Here is a 19055-nt window from a genome sequence, read left to right as displayed (position 1 = left end):
GATTGAGAGTAGACTGATGGGGCGGTAATTGGCCGGATTGGATTTGTCCTGCTTTTTGTGAACAGGACATACCTGGGCAGTTTTCCACATTGTCGGATAGATGCCAGTGTTGTAGCTGTACTGGAACAGCTTGGCTAGAGGCGCGGCTAGTTCTGGAGCACAAGTCTTCAGCACGACAGCCGGGATGTTGTCAGGGCCCAGAGCCTTTGCTGTATCCAGTGCGCTCAGCCATTTCTCGATATCACGTGGAGTGAATCAAATTGGCTGAAGACCGGCTTCTGTGATGGTGGGGACCTCAAGAGGAGGCCGATATGGATCATCCACTCGGCACTTCCGGCTGAAGATGGTTGCAAACGCTTCAGCCTTGTCTTTTGCACTCAGGTACTGGGCTCCACCATCATTGAGGATCGAGATATTCATGCCGCCTCCTCCTCCCGTTAGCTGTTTAATGGTCCACCACCATTCACGACTGGATGTGGCACGACTGCAGAGTTTTGATCTGTTCCATTGATTGCGGGATCGCTTAGCCCTGTCTATAGCATGCTGCTTCCGCTGTTTAGCATGCATGTAGTCCTGTGTTGCAGCTTCCCCAGATTGGCACCTCATTTTTAGGTACGCCTGGTGCTGCTCCTGCCATGCTCTTCTACAGTCCTTATTGAACCCAGGTCTATGTCTGCAACCTTCAATATCAAGCCTGAGGGCTATACTCTGCATAGCCTCGTCTTCATGGAAAGTATTGACCTGATCGAGGTCTATAAATTAATGAAAGGGCTGGATAGTGTGCCTATTGATGGATTGTTTCAGTTTGACAGAATGGAGAGGACCAGGGTACTCGAGTTTAAACTATGGAAGTGTCGGAATAGACTGGATGTTGGTGGTTCCTCTTATTCCCCCTGAGCAGTGAGCCTGTGGAATGTGTTGCCAGCTGGTGTGGTGGGTGCCCATTCTCTGTATACCTTCAAGAGGGAGCTGGACCGGTTCCTGACTGGGGCAGAGATCGCATCATAAGATCATAAGAATTAGGAGCAGGAGTCGGCCATTTGGCTCCTCGAGCCTGCTCCGCCATTCAATAAGATCCTGGCTGATCTTCGACCTCAACTCCCACTGTCAAGCACTATCCCCATATCCCTTGATTCCCTTAATATTCAAAAATCTATCGATCATATAGAAGGTTCGTGTCTTCTTAGACAACATTCGATCCGTGCAATCTCCTGGACCGGTTGCGATCAATGCTCACTCTAATTTATTTTTCCATGCGCGGTCCCTTTAAATTTACTGCGCGGTCTCTCCCAGCTGGCGAGCGGCCTGCCCGGAACCTCCCGATTGATGAGTGGCTGCTCATTGTAGGGGGAACGTTGATTTTTGATCGCCTGAGGGGGGTTGGAGTGGAATTTTCCACAGTATTCTTTCACCTTACTGGCCCTGGGTTTTTCTCTGTTTTTTTTGTTGGCTTCTCCCAGGAGATTACACGGCTGCGGGACGGGGGGGGGGGGGGGGGTGGGGGGGTGTGGGCGGGGAATGCTTAGTCATGATGTCCAGGCATCATGGGTTGTGGGACAGGCTGGTCTTTTCCTGCCCATCAATTTTGTACAAGAACATAAGAATTAGGAGCAGGAGTCGGCCATTCGGCCCCTCGAGCCTGCTCCACCATTCAATAAGATCATGGCTGATCTTTGACCTCAACTCCACTTTCCCGCCCGATCTCCATATCCCGTGATTCCCCTAGAGTCCAAAAATCTATCGATCTCAGCCTTGAATAAACTCAACGACTGAGCATCCACAGCCCTCTGGGGTAGAGAATTCCAAAGATTCACCGCCCTCCGAGTGAAGAAATTTCTCCTCGTCTCAGTCCGAAATGGCCGACTCATTATCCTGAGACTGTGACCCCTAGTTCTAGTCTCTGCAGCCAGGGGAAACAACCTCTCAGCATCTACCCTGTCAATCCCCTTCAGAATCTTATATGCATCAGTGAGATCACCTCTCATTCTTCTAAACTCCAGAGAGTATCGGCCCATTCTACTCAATCTCTCGTATATGGTTTAATAGAGGCCTGGCTCAAATCTCAAAGAACTGATATAAAGACAGGCAATATATATATATATTTAAAAATTTGGAAAACCTAGGGGAGGGATTGGATTACTTACAAGAAAAAGAGAAGGAATAAATTAATAGAAATTTGATTGAATGACACATAAGAAGCTTATAAATATGATTAATAAGAACGCTTATAACAAACTGTATTAAATGTAAATAAATTCTCAGAGCTTCCGGTACACAATAACCCACTTTTAGCAGCATTTTAACTAAAGCTTTTTAATCATCTCGGAAATCTGTTGTCTTGTCGGGTCAAATACCATTGGAAATGGGTTAATTAAATGCGCAGTGCAGCACCCACTAACACAAGGAAGGATTAGAGAATCTAAAATTAATTTGCTTCATTAATATCTATATACACACACGTGCAGTAGAGCGCTGTTCCATGCTATGTATCTGGGGAACAACGGGATAGACACAGGCCGGCAGAATATACCAGTGTTACTCATCAACCTCCTGGTAAGCCTGCCAGCCCTACAACCCACCAAGATCTCGGCGCTACTCCAATTCTGGCCTCTCGTGTATCCCTTTGCTCTACCATTGGTGGCCGTGGTCTTCAGCTGTCTGGGTCCTAAGCTCTGGAATTCCCTCCCTAAACCTCTCCGCCTCTCTACTTCTCTCTCCCGCTTTAAGACGCGCCTTAAAACCTACCGCTTTCATCAAGCTTTTGGTCATCGACCTGAAACGTTAACTCTGTTTCTCGCTCCATCGATGCTGCCCGACTTGCTGAGTATTTCCAGCACTTTCTGTTCATATTTTTGGTCACCTGTCCTAATACAGTACCTCCTTATGTGGCTCGGTGTCAAATTTTTGTCTGATTTACGTTCCTGTGAAGCGCCTTGGGGAGTTTCACATTGTTTCTCTATATGTAGCCTCTCAACTCCTTTAATCATCTTAAACACCTCAATTAGTACACCCTTTAATCACCCCCTTCAAGGCCAATATATCCTCCGGAGGGGCGGTGCCCAGAGCTGAACGCAGTGCTCCAGACGTGGTCTAACCAGAGCTTTATACAACTCGGTATATAGGGACTGGGTTCAGCATCTGATTTTAAAGTTGCTCCAGGAATGCCATACCCCCCTCATTACCACATTGTAGTGTCAGCTTGGTTTATGGGCTGAAACCCATGGTGTGGGCTTCAAACCCGTAACCCTGTGGCTCAGTGCAGCCAACTGAAGAAAGCTGGCAATTAGTGTCGTGCAACACACACAGTTGCACTTAAGCAAAAGCCAAACACTGCGGATGCTGGAAATTTGAAATAAAAACAGAGAATGCTGGAAAACACTCAGCCGGTCAGGCAGCATCTGTGGAGAGAGAAACAGAGTCAGCGGTTCAGGTCAAGGGTCTTTCATCAGACCTCAGTTGAAAGCAGTACAAGTAAATCTCTGGTCCACCTGGAAGGAGCGCTTGGGGCCCTGGACGGTGGGAAGGGAGGAGGTGAAACGGCAGGTGTGGCATCTCCTGCGCTTGCACGGGGAGGTGCCGTGAGGGGGAGTGGGTGTTGGGGGTGAACCAGGGTGTCGCGGAAGGAATGGTCCCTTCAGAATGCTGAACGGGGAGGGGAGGGGTAGATGTGTTTGGTGGTGGGATCAGGCTGGAGGTGGCGGAAATGGCGGTGGATGATCCGTTGAATGTGGAGGCTGGTGGGGTGAAAGGTGAGGACAAGGGGAATCCTATTGTGCTTCTGGGAGGGAGGGGAAGGGGTGAGAGCAGAAGTGCGGGAAATAGAACGGACACGGTCAAGGGCCGTGTCAACCACGGTAGAGGGGAATCCTCGGTTGAGGAAAAAGGAAGACATTAGAAGCACTAGTATGGAAGGTGGCGGAGATGGAGAAACTGGGAGAATGGAATAGAGTCCTTACAGGAAGCGGGGTGAGAGGAAGTGTAATCAAGATAGCTGTGGGGGTCAGTGGGCTTATAGTAGATATTTGTAGATGTCTATCCCTAGAAATGGAGATAGAGAAGTTGAGGAAGGGAAGGTAAGAGTCGGAGATGGACCATGTGAAGGCGAGGGAGGGGTGGAAATTGGAAGCAAAGTTAATGAAATGTTCCAGTTTAGGACAAGAGCAGGAAACGGCACCAATACAGTCATCAATGTACCGGGAAAAGATGTGAGGGGGGACCTGATTAGGACTGGAACAAAGAATGTTCCACATATCCCACAGAAAGGCAGGCATAGTTAGGACCCATAAGGGGTTCCATATCTAAACCTTTTATTTGGAGGAAGTGAGTGGAGTCAAAGGAGAAGTTCAATGTAAGAACAAGTTCAGCCAGGTGGAGGAGGGTGGTGGTGGATGGGGATTGGTTGGGCCTCTGTTCAAGGAAGAAGCGGAGCGCCCTCTGGCCACCCTGGTGGGGGATAGAGGTGTAGAGGGATTGGATGTCTACGGTGAAAAGGAGACAGTTAATGGTCAGGAAATTAGAAACTGTTAAAGTGATGGAGGAACGCGGAAGAGTCGCGGATGTAGGTCGGAAGAGACTGGACAAAGAGAAAAAATAGTCGAGATAGGAAGAAATAAGTGGTAAGAATGGGCTGAAAGGATGGATCTACCAGGGCAGTGCTGTTTGTGGATCTTGGGAAGGAGCTGGAAGCGGGCTGTGTGAGGAGAGGACTCCTGGCCAAAGAAATGGGCATGGAGGCAAAGGTCATCTGACGAAAGGTCATCGAACTGAAACGTTAACTCTGTTTCTCTCTCCACAGATGCTGCCTGACCTGCTGAGTGTTTCCAGCATTTTCTGTTTATATTGTACTCTGTTATTTTATTCTGTATATAGCTAGAGAATCCTTGTAGCCTGAGGGTGCGGATTTACACATCCCTGATCACTGGAAACATTTCACGATGAAAACACCATTCATTGACTTGAAAACGTGCTAATTTTACAACAATGCCAGCAACAAACACAAACCAGGTTCATACAACCATAAAATTGCAAACAAAGCACTGGGGTTTATTTCTAGAGGAATAGAATTGAAAAGCAGAGAAGTGACATAAACCTATATCGAACCTTGCTTAGACCACACTTGGAGCACCGTGCACATTTCTGGTCTCCATATTACAAAAAGGATATTTAAAAAAAAAATTGTTTATGGGATGTGGGCGTCGCTGTCAAGGCCGGCATTTATTGTCCATCCCTAATTGCCCTTGAGAAGGTGGTGGTGAGCTGCCTTCTTGAACCGCTGCAGTCCGTGTGGTGAAGGTGCTCCCACAGTGCTGTTAGGGAGGGAGTTCCAGAATTTTGATCCAGCGACGATGAAGGATCGGCGGTATACTTCTAAGTCAGGATGGTGTGTGACTTGGAGGGGAACTTGGAGGTGGTGGTGTTCCCATGCACCTGCTGCCCTTGTCCTTCTAGGTGGAAGAGGTCGCAGGTTTGGGGGGTGCTGCCGAAGAAGCCTTGGTGAGTTGCTGCAGTGCATCTTGTAGATGGTGCACACTGCAGCCACGGTACGCCGGTGGTGGAGGGAGTGAATGTTTAAGGTGGTGGATGGGGTGCCAATCAAGCGGGCTGCTTTTTCCTGGATGGTGTCAAGCTTCTTGAGTGTTGTTGGAGCTGCACTCATCCAGGCAAGTGGAGAGTATTCCATCACACTCCTTACTTGTGCCTTGTAGATGGTGGAAAGGCTTTGGGGAGTCAGGAGGTGAGACACACGCCGCAGAATACCTAGCCTCTGACCTGCTCTTGTTGCCACAGTATTTATGTGGCTGGTCCAGTTAAGCTTCTGGTCAGTGGTGACCCCCAGGATGTTGATAGTGGGGGATTTGGCGATGGTAATGCCTAGAATGTCAAGGGGAGGTGGTTAGACTCTCGCTTGTTGGAGATAGTCATTGCCTGGTGTGAATGTTACCTGTCACTTATCAGCCCAAGCCTGAACATTGTCCAGGTCTTGTTGCATGTGGGCACGGACTGCTTCATTATCTGTGGAGTTGTGAATGGCGCCGAACACTGTGCAGTCATCAGTGAACATCCCCATTTCTGAACCTTATGTTGGAAGGAAGGTCATTGATGAAGCAGTTGAAGATGGTTGGGCCTAGGACATTGCCCTGAGGAACTCCTGCAGCGATGTCCTGGGGCTGTGATGATTGACCTTCAACCACCACAACCATCTTCCTTTGTGCTAGGTATGACTCCAGCCAGTGGAGAGTTTTCCCCCTGATTCCCATTGACTTCAGTTTTACTAGGGCTCCTTGATGCCAGACTCAGTCAAATGCTGCCTTGCTGTCAGGGCAGTCACTCTCACCCCACCTCTGGAATTCAGCTCCTTTGTCCATGTTTGGACCAAGGCTGTAATGAGGTCGGGAGCTGAGTGGTCTTGGCGGAATTTAATCGCCATCTCATGGTGCTACGGAGTGGCGCTCAACACATACAAACATAGAAACATAGAAGATAGGAGCAGGAGTAGGCCATTCGGCCCCTCGAGCCTGCTCTGCCATTTAATGAGATCATGGCTGATCATCCAAATTCAGTACCCTGTCCCTGCCTTCTCCCCATATCCCTTGATCCCTTTAGCCTTAAAAAATATATCCAACTCCTTCTTGAATATATTTAATGAATTGGCCTCAACTGCCTTGTGTGGCAGAGAATTCCACAGGTTCACCACTCTCTGGGTGAAGAATTTCCTCCTCATCTCAGTCCTAAATGGCTTACCCCTTATCCTTAGACTGTGATCCCTGGTTCTGGACTCCCTCGCCATCGGGAACATCCTTCCTGCATCTAGTCTGTCTAGTCCTGTTACAATTTTATAAATTTCAATGAGATCCCCTCTCATTGTTCTAAACTCTAGCGAATATAAGCCTAATCGACCCAATCTCTCCTCATACGTCATTCCTGCCATCCCAGGTATCAGTCTGGTGAATCTTCGCTGCACTCTCTCCATGGCGAGAACATCCTTCCTCAGATAAGGTGACCAAAACTGCACACAATACTCAAGGTGTGGTCTCACCAAGGCCCTGTACAACTGCAGCAAGACTTCCTTGCTCCTGTACTCAAACCCTCTCGCTATGAAGGCCAACATACCATTTGCCTTCTTAGCCGCCTGCTGCACCTGCATGCGTACCTTCAGCGACTGGTGCACAAGGACACCCAGGTCTCGTTGCACTTTCCCTTTTCCCAATCTATTGCCGTTCAGATAATAATCTGTCTTCCTGTTTTTGCCACCGAAGTGGATAACCTCGCATTTATCCACATTATACTGCATTTGCCATGCATCTGCCCAATCGCCCAACCTGCCCAAATCATACTGGAGTTTCTCTGCATCCTCCTCACAGCACACACGCCCACCCAGCTTTGTGTCATCTGCAAACTTTAAACGCTGTTCCAGTGATTTCTGCTGGATGAGCTACTTGTGTCGGCATCAATTGAGGGGCTCAGTGTCAGCCAGTGGCTCAGTGGGCAGCACTCTCGACGCTGGGTCAGAAGGTTGTGGGTTCATAGTCCCACTCCAGAGATTTGAGCACAAAAATCCAGGGTTGACACTCCCAGTGCAGTGCTGAGGGAGTGCTGCACTGTCAGAGGTGCCGTCTTTCGGATGAGACGCTAAACCGAGACCCCGTCTGCTCCCTCAAGTGGACGTAACAGATCCCATGGCCACTACTTTGAAGAGGAGCAGGGGAGTTCTCCCCGGTGTCCTGGGACCAATATTTATCCCTCAACCAACATCACTGAAAACAGATTATCTGATCATTATCACATTGCTGTTTGTGGGAGCTTGCTGTGTGCAAATTGGCTGCATTACAACAGTGACTACACTTCAAAAAGTACTTCATTGGCTGTAAAGCGCTTTGGGATGACCTGAGGTCGGGAAAGGCGCGATAGAAATGAAAGTCTTTTTTTTTCTTTTCTGGCTGTAACACCCCAGCCCCACGGTTGAATATATTAAGGGGGAAAAATGTGGTTGCTTTGCGCCTCCCGTTAGCGCCCTAAGAGGGCGCTAATGGGGCGCAAAGCAACTAGCGTCCGGGCGCGGCGATGTTTGCGCCGCTCGTGAAATTGACTAGACATTTTGCGGCGGCGCTAAACAATACCGCCACGATCTCCTGCACCCGTAGATCATGACGTCAGTTGAGCGTGCAACGCCCCGGTAGCGCCCCGGACCGGATATTGAGTGGCATCCCCTGCTTTACCGCCTGCCGCTAGCAACAACAGGTTGAGGGGAGCGTTTTGCTGTCAGGAAGGGACTGGGGGAGCGCTATTTATAGGCGACCGCTTCCTGCCTTTTTTTGTCGGCGACATTTTTGCACCACGCATTCTGAGAGAGAGAGAGAGACTTCTGGAGAGATTCAACGCTGTGTGAAGGGGTTTTGGGTACTGAGCAGCACTTTGCAGGTTCATTTTGATTTGCCCTTCCTTGTATCGATTTAGAAGAGACTATGGGGGCTGCACTCTGAGATCTTTCCCTGGGCCTCTCCATTGTTCTTTCCAGCAGAATTGATGTACAAGTCTCTCCAGGCCGAGATTCAAGGCTGCAATGAGCAGGATGTGGATAGAGAGCAAGATCGACCCTCCCCTTTAAGAACTGGCCGGCGCCAGTGTGTCTGTGTTCCATTGCTGACTGACATCACATGAGCTTCGCTGGCGCTCTGAGGTAGCGCCTCGCTCCTCGGCCTTTGCGCCTTAAGAGAGCTGTGTTGTGCCTGATTTAGCGCTTCAATCACCCCCAGAGGGGCGATAGAAGCCAAGTTTGCAGCCGGAGGTGAATAATTAGCGGACGGCGCTAAACTTTGCGCCCGGCCGATAATTGCACCCCAGACGGAGCGATACCGAATTCCTCCCCCTAAATAAGTTTTAAAAAGATAAAAAATTTATAGGCAATTGTCCCTTAGAAAATAAAAATAAAACCAAGTGACACAGGCCTAGAAATCCATCTCGTGCGTTGGCGCAATGCGGGCGGTATCAGATCGCCGCCTGTTATACGCAGCGCCTGATATTCAGCTCCGGTGACTGCAATGGTGCTGAGCATCAGGCGTTGTGTACAGCGGGCGATCCGATCCAATACCGCCCGGTTTGCGCCACCACCTGAAACAAATTTCTAGGCCACTCTGTTCAATTTCTTAAAAAAGTGACCCAAAATACTCAACCAGGAGGGATATCCCACCGGGACGGGTTTGCCGGCGAGTTTGTTTCTGGAGGCTGGTGTTGTGAGCAGTCCACTGCCCAGCAGCTTCTTTGTTTCCCATTCCTTTCTGCCTCTTGTCCCCGTCCCCCTAGCCCCCTGCTGCTGCTGAGCTCGGCGGGTAGGGGAGGGCGGCTCGCTGAGACCATCTGGTCATTTATCTCATTGGCTGTTTGTGGGAGCTTGCTGTGCACAAATTGGCTGCCGTGTTTCCTACATTGCAACAGCGACTAAACTCTAAAAGTACTTAACTCGCCGTGAAGCGCTTTGGGACCCCCTGAGGTCGTGAAAGGCGCTGTAGAAATGCAAGTCTCTCTGTTTTTTTTAAGCCATCCTGCACCCGCTAGACTCCCGCATGACCGAAACTTGGAAGTGTAGTAAACAGTGATGATGATAGTGATAGCAAAATACTGCGGATGCTGGAAATCCGAAATAACAACAGAAAATGCTGGAAAAACTCAGCAGGCCAGGCAACATCCGTGGAGAGAGAAATAGAGTCAACGTTTCAAGTCGAAACACTTCGTCAGGACTGAGAGAAAAGGCAGGAAATGAAACAAAAGGCAGTTTGGGGGCTGGGAAATGGGGGAGGGGATGAAAGAAGAGACATTAAGAGATATTCAAGGTGAGACGAGACGGTAATAGGACAGGTAAAGACACAAACAATGGCTCTAGATGAAGTGTGAAATGCGCTGGCAGAGTGAGCGACAGCTGCCATGTGGGAGAGAGGGAGAGAGATAGGAAAAGGCACAAACCAAAAGTGTGGATAAAAATATAAAAATATAATAGGGGCCGAGGTTATGATCTGAAGTTGTTGAACTCGATATTGAGTCCGGAAGTGATAGACTTCAAGATCACGTCGACAGGCTGGTGGAATGGGTGGACACGTGGCAGATGAAATTCAACGTAGAGAAGTGGGAGTTGATACATTTTGGTAGGAAGAATGAGGAGAGACAATACAGGCAAAATGATACAATTTTAAAGAGGGTGCAGGAACAGAGAGACCTGGGGGGGTGGTGGTGGGGGGGGGGGGGGGTGTATCCGTGAAGGTGGCAGGGCAGGTTGAGAAAGCAGTTAATAAAGCACATGGGATGTTGGGCTTTATCAATAGAGGCAGATAGTACAAAAGCCAGAAAGTTATGCTGAACCTTTACATAGAAACATAGAAACATAGAAGATAGGAGCAGGAGTAGGCCATTCGGCCCCTCGAGCCTGCTCCGCCATTTAATGAGATCATGGCTGATCATCCAAATTCAGTACCCTGTCCCTGCTTTCTCCCCATATCCCTTGATCCCTTTAGCCTTAAGAAATATATCCAACTCCTTCTTGAATATATTTAATGAATTGGCCCCTGCTACCTTCTGTGGTAGAGAATTCCACAGGTTCACCACTCTCTGGGTGAAGAAATTCCTCCTCATCTCTGTCCTAAATGGCTTACCCCTTATCCTTAGGCTGTGACCCCTGGTTCTGGACTCCCCTGCCATCGGGAACATCCTTCCTGCATCTAGTCTGTCTAGTCCTGTTAGAATTTTATAAGTTTCAATGATATCCCCTCTCATTCTTCTAAACTCCAGCGAGTATAAGCCCAATCGACCCAATCTCTCCTCATACGTCATTCCTGCCATCCCAGGTATCAGCCTGGTGAATCTTCGCTGCACTCCTTCCATGGCAAGAACATCCTTCCTCAGATAAGGCGAACAAAACTGCACACAATACTCAAAATGTGGTCTCACCAAGGCCCTGTACAACTGCAGCAAGACATCCTTGTTCCTGTACTCGAATCCTCTCGCTACGAAGGGCAACAATAGTTTTTATAAAACACTAGTTCGACCCCAGCTGGAGTATTGTGTCCAATTCTGGACACCGCACTTTAGGAAGGACGTGAAGGCTTTGGAGAGGGTGTGGAGGAGATTTACTAGACTGGTTCCAGGGATGAGGGATTAGAGTTACGTGGATAGACTGGAGAAGCTGGGGTTGTTCTCCTTGAAGCAGAGAAGGCTAATGGAGATTTGATAGAGGTGTTTAAAATCATGAAGGATTTAGATAGAGTAAATAAAGAGAAACTCTTCCCGAAGGCTGAAGAGTCGATAATGAGAGGGCACAGATTTAAGGTGATTGGCAAAAAAAACAGAGGCGACATGAGGCAACATTTTTACTCAACAAGTGGTCAGCATTTAGAATACACTGCCTGATAGGGCAGTAGACACAGATTCAATAGTAGCCTTCAAAAGGGAATTGGATAAATACTTGAAGGAGAAAAAATTGCGGGGTTATGGGGAAAGAGCGGGGGAGTGGGACTAACGGGATTGCTCTCCGAAAGAGCCGGCGCAGACTCGATCTGTGCTGTACTATTCTATGTAGAATGGTCGCTTGGCCAAGGTACTGACTGCAAGTGGCATCCATGGGACCCCTATCCCAGCAAGCCTCTGCACCTTCGGGAGAGGATTGGGAGGGAAGGGTGGGGGGCGGGGGGGGGGGGAGCAATACTGGAAAAGGCAAGGCAAAGGGTTCTTTGAGCCAATGAGGAAACTGGGAGGAGGAATTGGTCGACAGAATTGGCCGGATTCAATGTTTATTTTACATGGGGTGGTTTCCGTTACACACTGCGTGATGTAGTTTCAAAGGCAGAACCTACTTGAACATAATAACTTGATGGAGGTGTACTCTCGGCCACAGTCCTTCCTGTAGTGACAACGCAACCAATTGAGGAGGCACAGGCCATTCCCGCACTGAAGCTCTTCCTTCTTACACGGTAGTATGTTTTGTTCATCTGATTAAATCAAAGAGGCGGACATTAGTTACACTGCAAGACAAGCCAAAGTCAGCTCCTGATCAACACATCCTGATAGAAGTGTGACAATACATTCCCATTCACTCCCATTGTTTGGTATCCCAATGGACCAAACCCCTTCCCATTCACTCCCATTATACAGAATCCCAATGGACCAAACCCCTTCCCACTCACTCCCATTGTACAGAATCCCAATGGACCAAACCCCTTCCCATTCACTCCCATTGTACAGAATCCCAATGAACCAAACCCCTTCCCATTCACTCCCATCATACAGAATCTCAATGGACCAAACCCCTTCCCATTCACACCCATTGTACAGAATCCCAATGGACTAAACCCTTTCCCATTCACTCCCATTGTACACAATCCCAATGAACCAAACCCCTTCCCACTCACTCCCATTGTACAGAATCCCAATGGACCAAACCCCTTCCCACTCACTCCCATTGTACAGAATCCCAATGGACCAAACCCCTTCCCATTCACTCCCATTGTACAGAATCCCAATGAACCAAACCCCTTCCCATTCACTCCCATTATACAGAATCCCAATGAACCAAACCCCTTCCCATTCACTCCCATTATACAGAATCCCAATGGACCAAACCCCTTCCCATTCACTCCCGTTGTACAGAATCCCAATGAACCAAACCCCTTCCCATTCACTCCCATTGTACAGAATCCCAATGGACCAAACTCCTTCCCATTCACTCCCATTGTACAGAATCCCAATGGACCAAACCCCTTCCCATTCACTCCCACTGTACAGAATCCCAATGGACCAAACCCCTTCCCATTCACTCCCATTGTACAGAATCCCAATGGACCAAACCCCTTCCCATTCACTCCCATTGTTTGGAATCCCAATGAACCAAACCCCTTCCCACTCACTCCCATTGTACAGAATCCCAATGGACCAAACCCCTTCCCATTCACTCCCATTGTTTGGAATCCCAATGAACCAAACCCCTTCCCATTCACTCCCATTGTACAGAATCCCAATAAACCAAACCCCTTCCCATTCACTCCCATTGTACACAATCCCAATGGACCAAACCCCTTCCCACTCACTCCCATTGTACAGAATCCCAATGGACCAAACCCCTTCCCATTCACTCCCACTGTACACAATCCCAATGGACCAAACCCCTTCCCACTCACTCCCACTGTACAGAATCCCAATGGACCAAACCCCTTCCCACTCACTCCCATTGTACACAATCCCAATGAACCAAACCCCTTCCCATTCACCCCCATTGTACAGAATCCCAATGGACCAAACCCCTTCCCACTCACTCCCATTGTACAGAATCCCAATGGACCAAACCCCTTCCCATTCACTCCCACTGTACAGAATCCCAATGGACCAAACCCCTTCCCATTCACTCCCATTGTACACAATCCCAATGGACCAAACCCCTTCCCATTCACTCCCACTGTACAGAATCCCAATGGACCAAACCCCTTCCCACTCACTCCCATTGTACAGAATCCCAATAAACCAAACCCCTTCCCATTCACTCCCATTGTACAGAATCCCAATGGACCAAACCCCTTCCCACTCACTCCCATTGTACAGAATCCCAATGGACCAAACCCCTTCCCACTCACTCCCATTGTACAGAATCCCAATGGACCAAACCCCTTCCCACTCACTCCCATTGTACAGAATCCCAATAAACCAAACCCCTTCCCATTCACTCCCACTGTACAGAATCCCAATGGACCAAACTCCTTCCCATTCACTCCCATTGTACACAATCCCAATGGACCAAACTCCTTCCCATTCACTCCCATTGTACAGAATCCCAATGAACCAAACCCCTTCCCACTCACTCCCATTGTACAGAATCCCAATAAACCAAACCCCTTCCCATTCACTCCCATTGTACAGAATCCCAATGGACCAAACCCCTTCCCACTCACTCCCATTGTACAGAATCCCAATAAACCAAACCCCTTCCCATTCACTCCCATTGTACAGAATTCCAATGGACCAAACCCCTTCCCATTCACTCCCATTGTACAGAATCCCAATGGACCAAACCCCTTCCCATTCACTCCCACTGTACAGAATCCCAATGGACCCAAACCCCTTCCCACTCACTCCCATTGTACAGAATCCCAATGGACCAAACCCCTTCCCACTCACTCCCATTGTACAGAATCCCAATGGACCAAACCCCTTCCCATTCACTCCCATTGTACACAATCCCAATGGACCAAACCCCTTCCCACTCACTCCCATTGTACAGAATCCCAATGGACCAAACCCCTTCCCATTCCCTCCCATTGTACAGAATCCCAATGGACCAAACCCCTTCCCATTCACTCCCATTGTACAGAATCCCAATGAACCAAACCCCTTCCCATTCACTCCCACTGTACACAATCCCAATGGACCAAAACCCCTTCCCATTGTACAGAATTCCAATGGACCAAACCCCTTCCCATTCATCCCCATTGTATAGAATTATTGATCCAAGCATATAACAAGCCTCGGATTTTCTGAAGGTCATCTCACTACCAAGTCCTGCCGGGAGATGATAGCCTATGTTAGCAATATGCTCATCTCTGTCTAAAATATCTCTTGTTTAGATTGAGCTACTGACCATCTGGAGAAAAAATATTGCATTTTCATCTGGAAATGAGGGGTCTGGACAGAGTAGATAGAGAGAAACTGTTCCCATTGACAGAAGGGTCGAGAACCAGAGGACACAGATTTAAAGTGATTGGCAAAAGAACCAAAAGCGATATGAGGAAAAAATTGTTTACGCAGCGAGTGGTTAGGATCTGAATGCACTGCCTGAAAGGGTGGTGGAGGCAGATTCAATTGTGGCTTTTAAAAGGGAATTGGATAAGTACCTGAAGAAAAAAAATGTGCAGGGCTCCGGGGAAAGTGCGGGGGAGTGGGACTAGCTGAAGTGCTCTTGCAGAGAGCCGGCACGGGCTCGATGGGCCGAGTGGCCTCCTTCTGTGCTGTAACCTTTCCATGATTCTATGATTTTATGAAATTCTAAAACCTACCGAAGTAGGACTTTTCTTGATGGATCAGTCAGGGTATTCATGGACCTAGCTGCTTACCTGAAAATGTGGCAGCACCCAATCCTACTGCTGCACTGGAATGTGTCGGGTCCTGCTCTGCCTCCATGTATTCAAGAGAGATGTCATTGTACGTGGGGGCAGGGAAAGATTGGGGGGAGTGGGGTGGAGGGGGCGGGGGGCACCTCAAAGCAAACCGAAGGAGCATGAGGTGAACAAAAGGGGCATAGAGGCATGAGGAATATCAAAAGGAACATTGGAGCAGGAGTAGGCCATTCAGCCCCTCGAACCTGTTCTGCCTTTCAATGAGATCATGGCTGATCTGGAACTGGAGATCTAATTTGGGGGAAGGAGATAGAATCGAGTCGCAGATAGACAGGAGAGTGAGGCTCAGAAGTATGGATAGAGTGGTTGGCAGTTGGGAAGGCAATCTATTAATATTGGGCCAGAACTTCGGGTCCCCACGGGTGAGTATGCGCTGGGTACTCACGCGTAGGCCCAACGAAAGTGCCGGTTTCGTGCATGCACTGTGCATGCGCAGGAAACTGGAACTTCCGTTCCCTTAAAGGAAGGGGTTCACAGGTCGAACGCGTGCGCCGGAGAGGCAGCGCGTATGAATCGAACTTCCGTTTTTTTTGCAGCTTTCTCCGGGAGGGTAAGTCTCCAGGAGCTACGCTTTTAAAAAGCAGTTGCAAGGCCTGCTTTTAACAAGGTAAGTGGTGAATTAAGTAAAATTAAAACATTTTTTCCACAGGTTTATTATTTTTGAATACTTTAAAGAAAGGTAAGTTTATTTTTAGCCCCGTTAGAAACTGTAATTAATTTTTTCAAAAAGTTAAATTATTGTTATGTAATTTATAGTTATTTTAAAAATGTGATTTTTAAAGGTTTAGTTATGTTTTGGGGCTGAACTCTATTCATAAATTTGACAGGTCTTCCTGTCAAATCTATGAATAGAGATTCCCTGCTACGATTGGCTCTCCATGGCCCACGTGATCCCAGGGGACGCTTCGAACTAACTGCGCCCCTGGGATACGCAAGCACTGCGCACCGGCAGTTGGAGGAGGCCCAGGATCGGAATCCCACGCGGGCCCACAGCACAACGGCCGGCGCGCTAGGTAAGTGCAGGTCGGAGGCTTGCACCCGCGGGAAGCCTCCGACCCGAATTTCTGGGCCAGTGTTTCTCAGTGATTAGAAACACTCCAGCCTTTGGGTGGTGCTGTGGTAGGAGGCCCCCGTCGATGACCGGCCATTCATTAATTGGGGGAAACCCAGAAGTAGACATTTGAAGCTCCTGAACATTATTTTATTCACATTGGACAGTAAAACTTCTTGCCTGAATGGTGTGTCCTCAAAATATTATAAAAGCTGCATTTATGTTGTTGTTTCATGTTGAAATATCTCAAAGCACTTCATACAATGAAGTCCCAGGGTGGGAGTGTCCCAGATTATTTTTGTGAGGCTTGGGGAAGCACTCTGGCTCCTTTGGGGCCCACAGAAATAATTCCAAACCTATCTCCGCTGGGCCTCTTTGGCTCCACCGCTGGTGAAACTTGTCAGAGTGAGCATGACTACTTCCAACGATGTCGGCTGTGGCTCGGTGGGTCGCACTCTCACTCTCTGGAGTCTAGACAGGGTCGTGGGCTCAAGTCCCCCTCCAGGAGACTTGAGCACAAAATGCAGGCTGACACTCCCGGTGCAGTGCTGAGGGAGCGCTGCACTGCTGGAGGTGTCGTCTTTCAGATGAGACGTTAAACCGAGGCCCCGTCTGCTCTCTCACAAGTGAATGTAAAGGAGCCTATTCCACTATTGCAAAGGAGAGCAGGGGAGTTTTCCCTGGTGTCCTGTGCCAAATATTTCTCCCTCAACCAAAAATGGCTAAAACAGATAATCATAGAATCATACAGCACAGATGGAGGCCATCGTGCCTGTGGTGGCTGTTCAATTAGTCCCCCTTCCCTGCTCTTTCCACATAGCCCTGCACTTTTATCCCCCTTCAGGTATTTATCCAATTCCCTTTTAAGTCACTACTGAATCTGCTTCCACCGCCCTTTCGGGCAGCGCGTTCCAGATCACAACAACTCGCTGCATAAAAAATAAATTCTCCTCATCTCCCCCTCTGGTTCTTTTGCCAATCCCCTTAAATCTGTGTCCTCTGGTTATTGACCCTCCTGCCACTGGAAATAGTTTCTCCATATTTACTCTATCAAAAGCCCTCATCATTTGAACCCTTTATTAAATTTCCCTTTACCCTTCTCTGCTCTAAGAAGAACAATCCCAGCTTTGCTAGTCTGGTCATTTATCACGTTGTTGTTCTGTGGGACCTTGCTCCTCTTCTTAGGCAGTCCCTCAGAACCGAGGATGACTTGCTTCCACATTAAAAATGAGTTCTCAGGTGACTGATGAGTCCAATGTGGGACCGACAGTCTCTGTCACAGGTGGGGCAGACGGTGGTTGAAGGGGCGGGTGGGTGGGGTGCTTGGGTTGACGTGGAACCTTGCTGTGCTCAAACTGGCTGCCGTGCTTTCCTACCATTACAACAGTGACCACACGTCAAAAGTATTTCATTGGCTGTAAAGCACTTTGGCATGTCCTTAGGTCGTGAAAGGTGCTATAGCAATGCAAGTAGACATAGAGAAGGTATTTCCACTTGTGGGCGAGACCAGAACTAGAGCCAGCAATATAAGATAGTCACTAATAATTCTGATAGGGAATTCAGGAGAAACTTCTTTATCCAGAGAGTGGTGAGAATGTGGAACTCGCTACCACAGGGAGTAGTTTTTAAAAATTCATTTATGGGATGTGGGCGTCGCTGGCAAGAACAACATTTATTGCCCATCCCTAATTGCCCTGGAGAAGGTGGTGATGAGCTGCCTTCTTGAACCGTTGCAGTCCGTGTGGTGAAGGTACTCCCACAGTGCTGTTAGGGAGGGAGTTCCAGGATTTTAACCCAAGGCTTCTTCGGCAGCACCTCCCACACCCGCAACCTCTTCCACCTAGAAGGACAAGGGCAGCAGGCGCATGGGAACACCATCACCATCAGCTGCAAGTTCCCCTCCAAGTCACACACCATCCTGATTTAGAAATATATCGGCCGTTCCTTCATCATCGCTGGGTCAAAATCCTGGAACTCCCTCCCTAACAGCAACTGTGGGAGCACCTTCACCACACGGACTGCAGCGGTTCAAGAAAGCGGCTCACCACCACCTTCTTGAGGGGCAATTAGGGATGGGCAATAAATGCTGGCCTCGCCAGCGACGCCCACATCCCATAAACGAATAAAAAACAACAGGCAGGCTCTCTGATCGCCCAATGCTTGACCCCTTCAAAATGGCGGTGGCTGCAGTCGGTATTAATGGGGCGGTTAGGGCTATTGACCCCATTATGAGGCCGTTACCGCCCCTTTAATGCCGACTTCACCCAGTGAAAAATCTGCCTCACCATGTGGTAATCAACGCATTTCAGTTAAATAAGTGATCACAGCGTTCACACGTGGTTGGGAATTATGAGGGGGGGTTTTTTATTTCTAGTGAGAATATCGATGATTCCTGTGGTAATATTCGATGAGTTTCTTCCTTCAGTTAACTAACGATCCCAATACAAGCAACACCGAAAACTCCCCCCCCAGATTACCTGGTTTTCAGTTTTCACAGGAAAACAAACTGAATTGCACAATGTGATTCCAAAACACCACTAAGAGAGATTATCTGGTCAGTATCACATTGCTGTTTGTGGGAGCTTGCTGTGCGCAAATTGGCTGCTGCATTTCCTACATTACAACAGTGGCCACACTTCAAAAAGCACTTCATTGGCTGTGAAGCACTTTGGAACATCCTGAGGCCGTGAAAGGCGCTATAGAAATGCAAGTTCTTTCTTTCTATTTTAATTAGTCCAAGCAATTAATTAAGAGCTCCCGGGGAGAGTAATTGTGACAGAGAATCATCAAATGGAGAAACAATGCAATGTAGTTGTTTGTGTGCAACTTAAGGGGGCATTACCTTAAAAGTGGAGCCTGAT

The 19055-nt window shown here is 48.4% G+C and overlaps 1 protein-coding gene across 2 annotated transcripts in view; it reads right to left on the bottom strand.

The window, feature by feature from the left end:
* Positions 1-19055, bottom strand: part of bean1 (brain expressed, associated with NEDD4, 1) — a 145518-nt gene that overhangs the window by 114220 nt on the left and 12243 nt on the right. For both annotated transcript variants that reach the window (XM_085991851.1, XM_085991852.1), the window contains exon 3: positions 11838-11972. In XM_085991851.1, coding sequence (XP_085847977.1) covers positions 11838-11972 — 135 coding nt within the window. The remainder of the gene's footprint in view (positions 1-11837; positions 11973-19055) is intronic.

This window comes from Somniosus microcephalus, chromosome 6 (genome assembly GCF_052327205.1).
Source record: "Somniosus microcephalus isolate GS21.2 chromosome 6, FLI_Smic_1.0, whole genome shotgun sequence".
NCBI lineage: Eukaryota > Metazoa > Chordata > Chondrichthyes > Squaliformes > Somniosidae > Somniosus > Somniosus microcephalus.
Note: the sequence above shows the minus strand (reverse complement) of the source record. Positions and strands in the feature narration are given on the sequence as shown.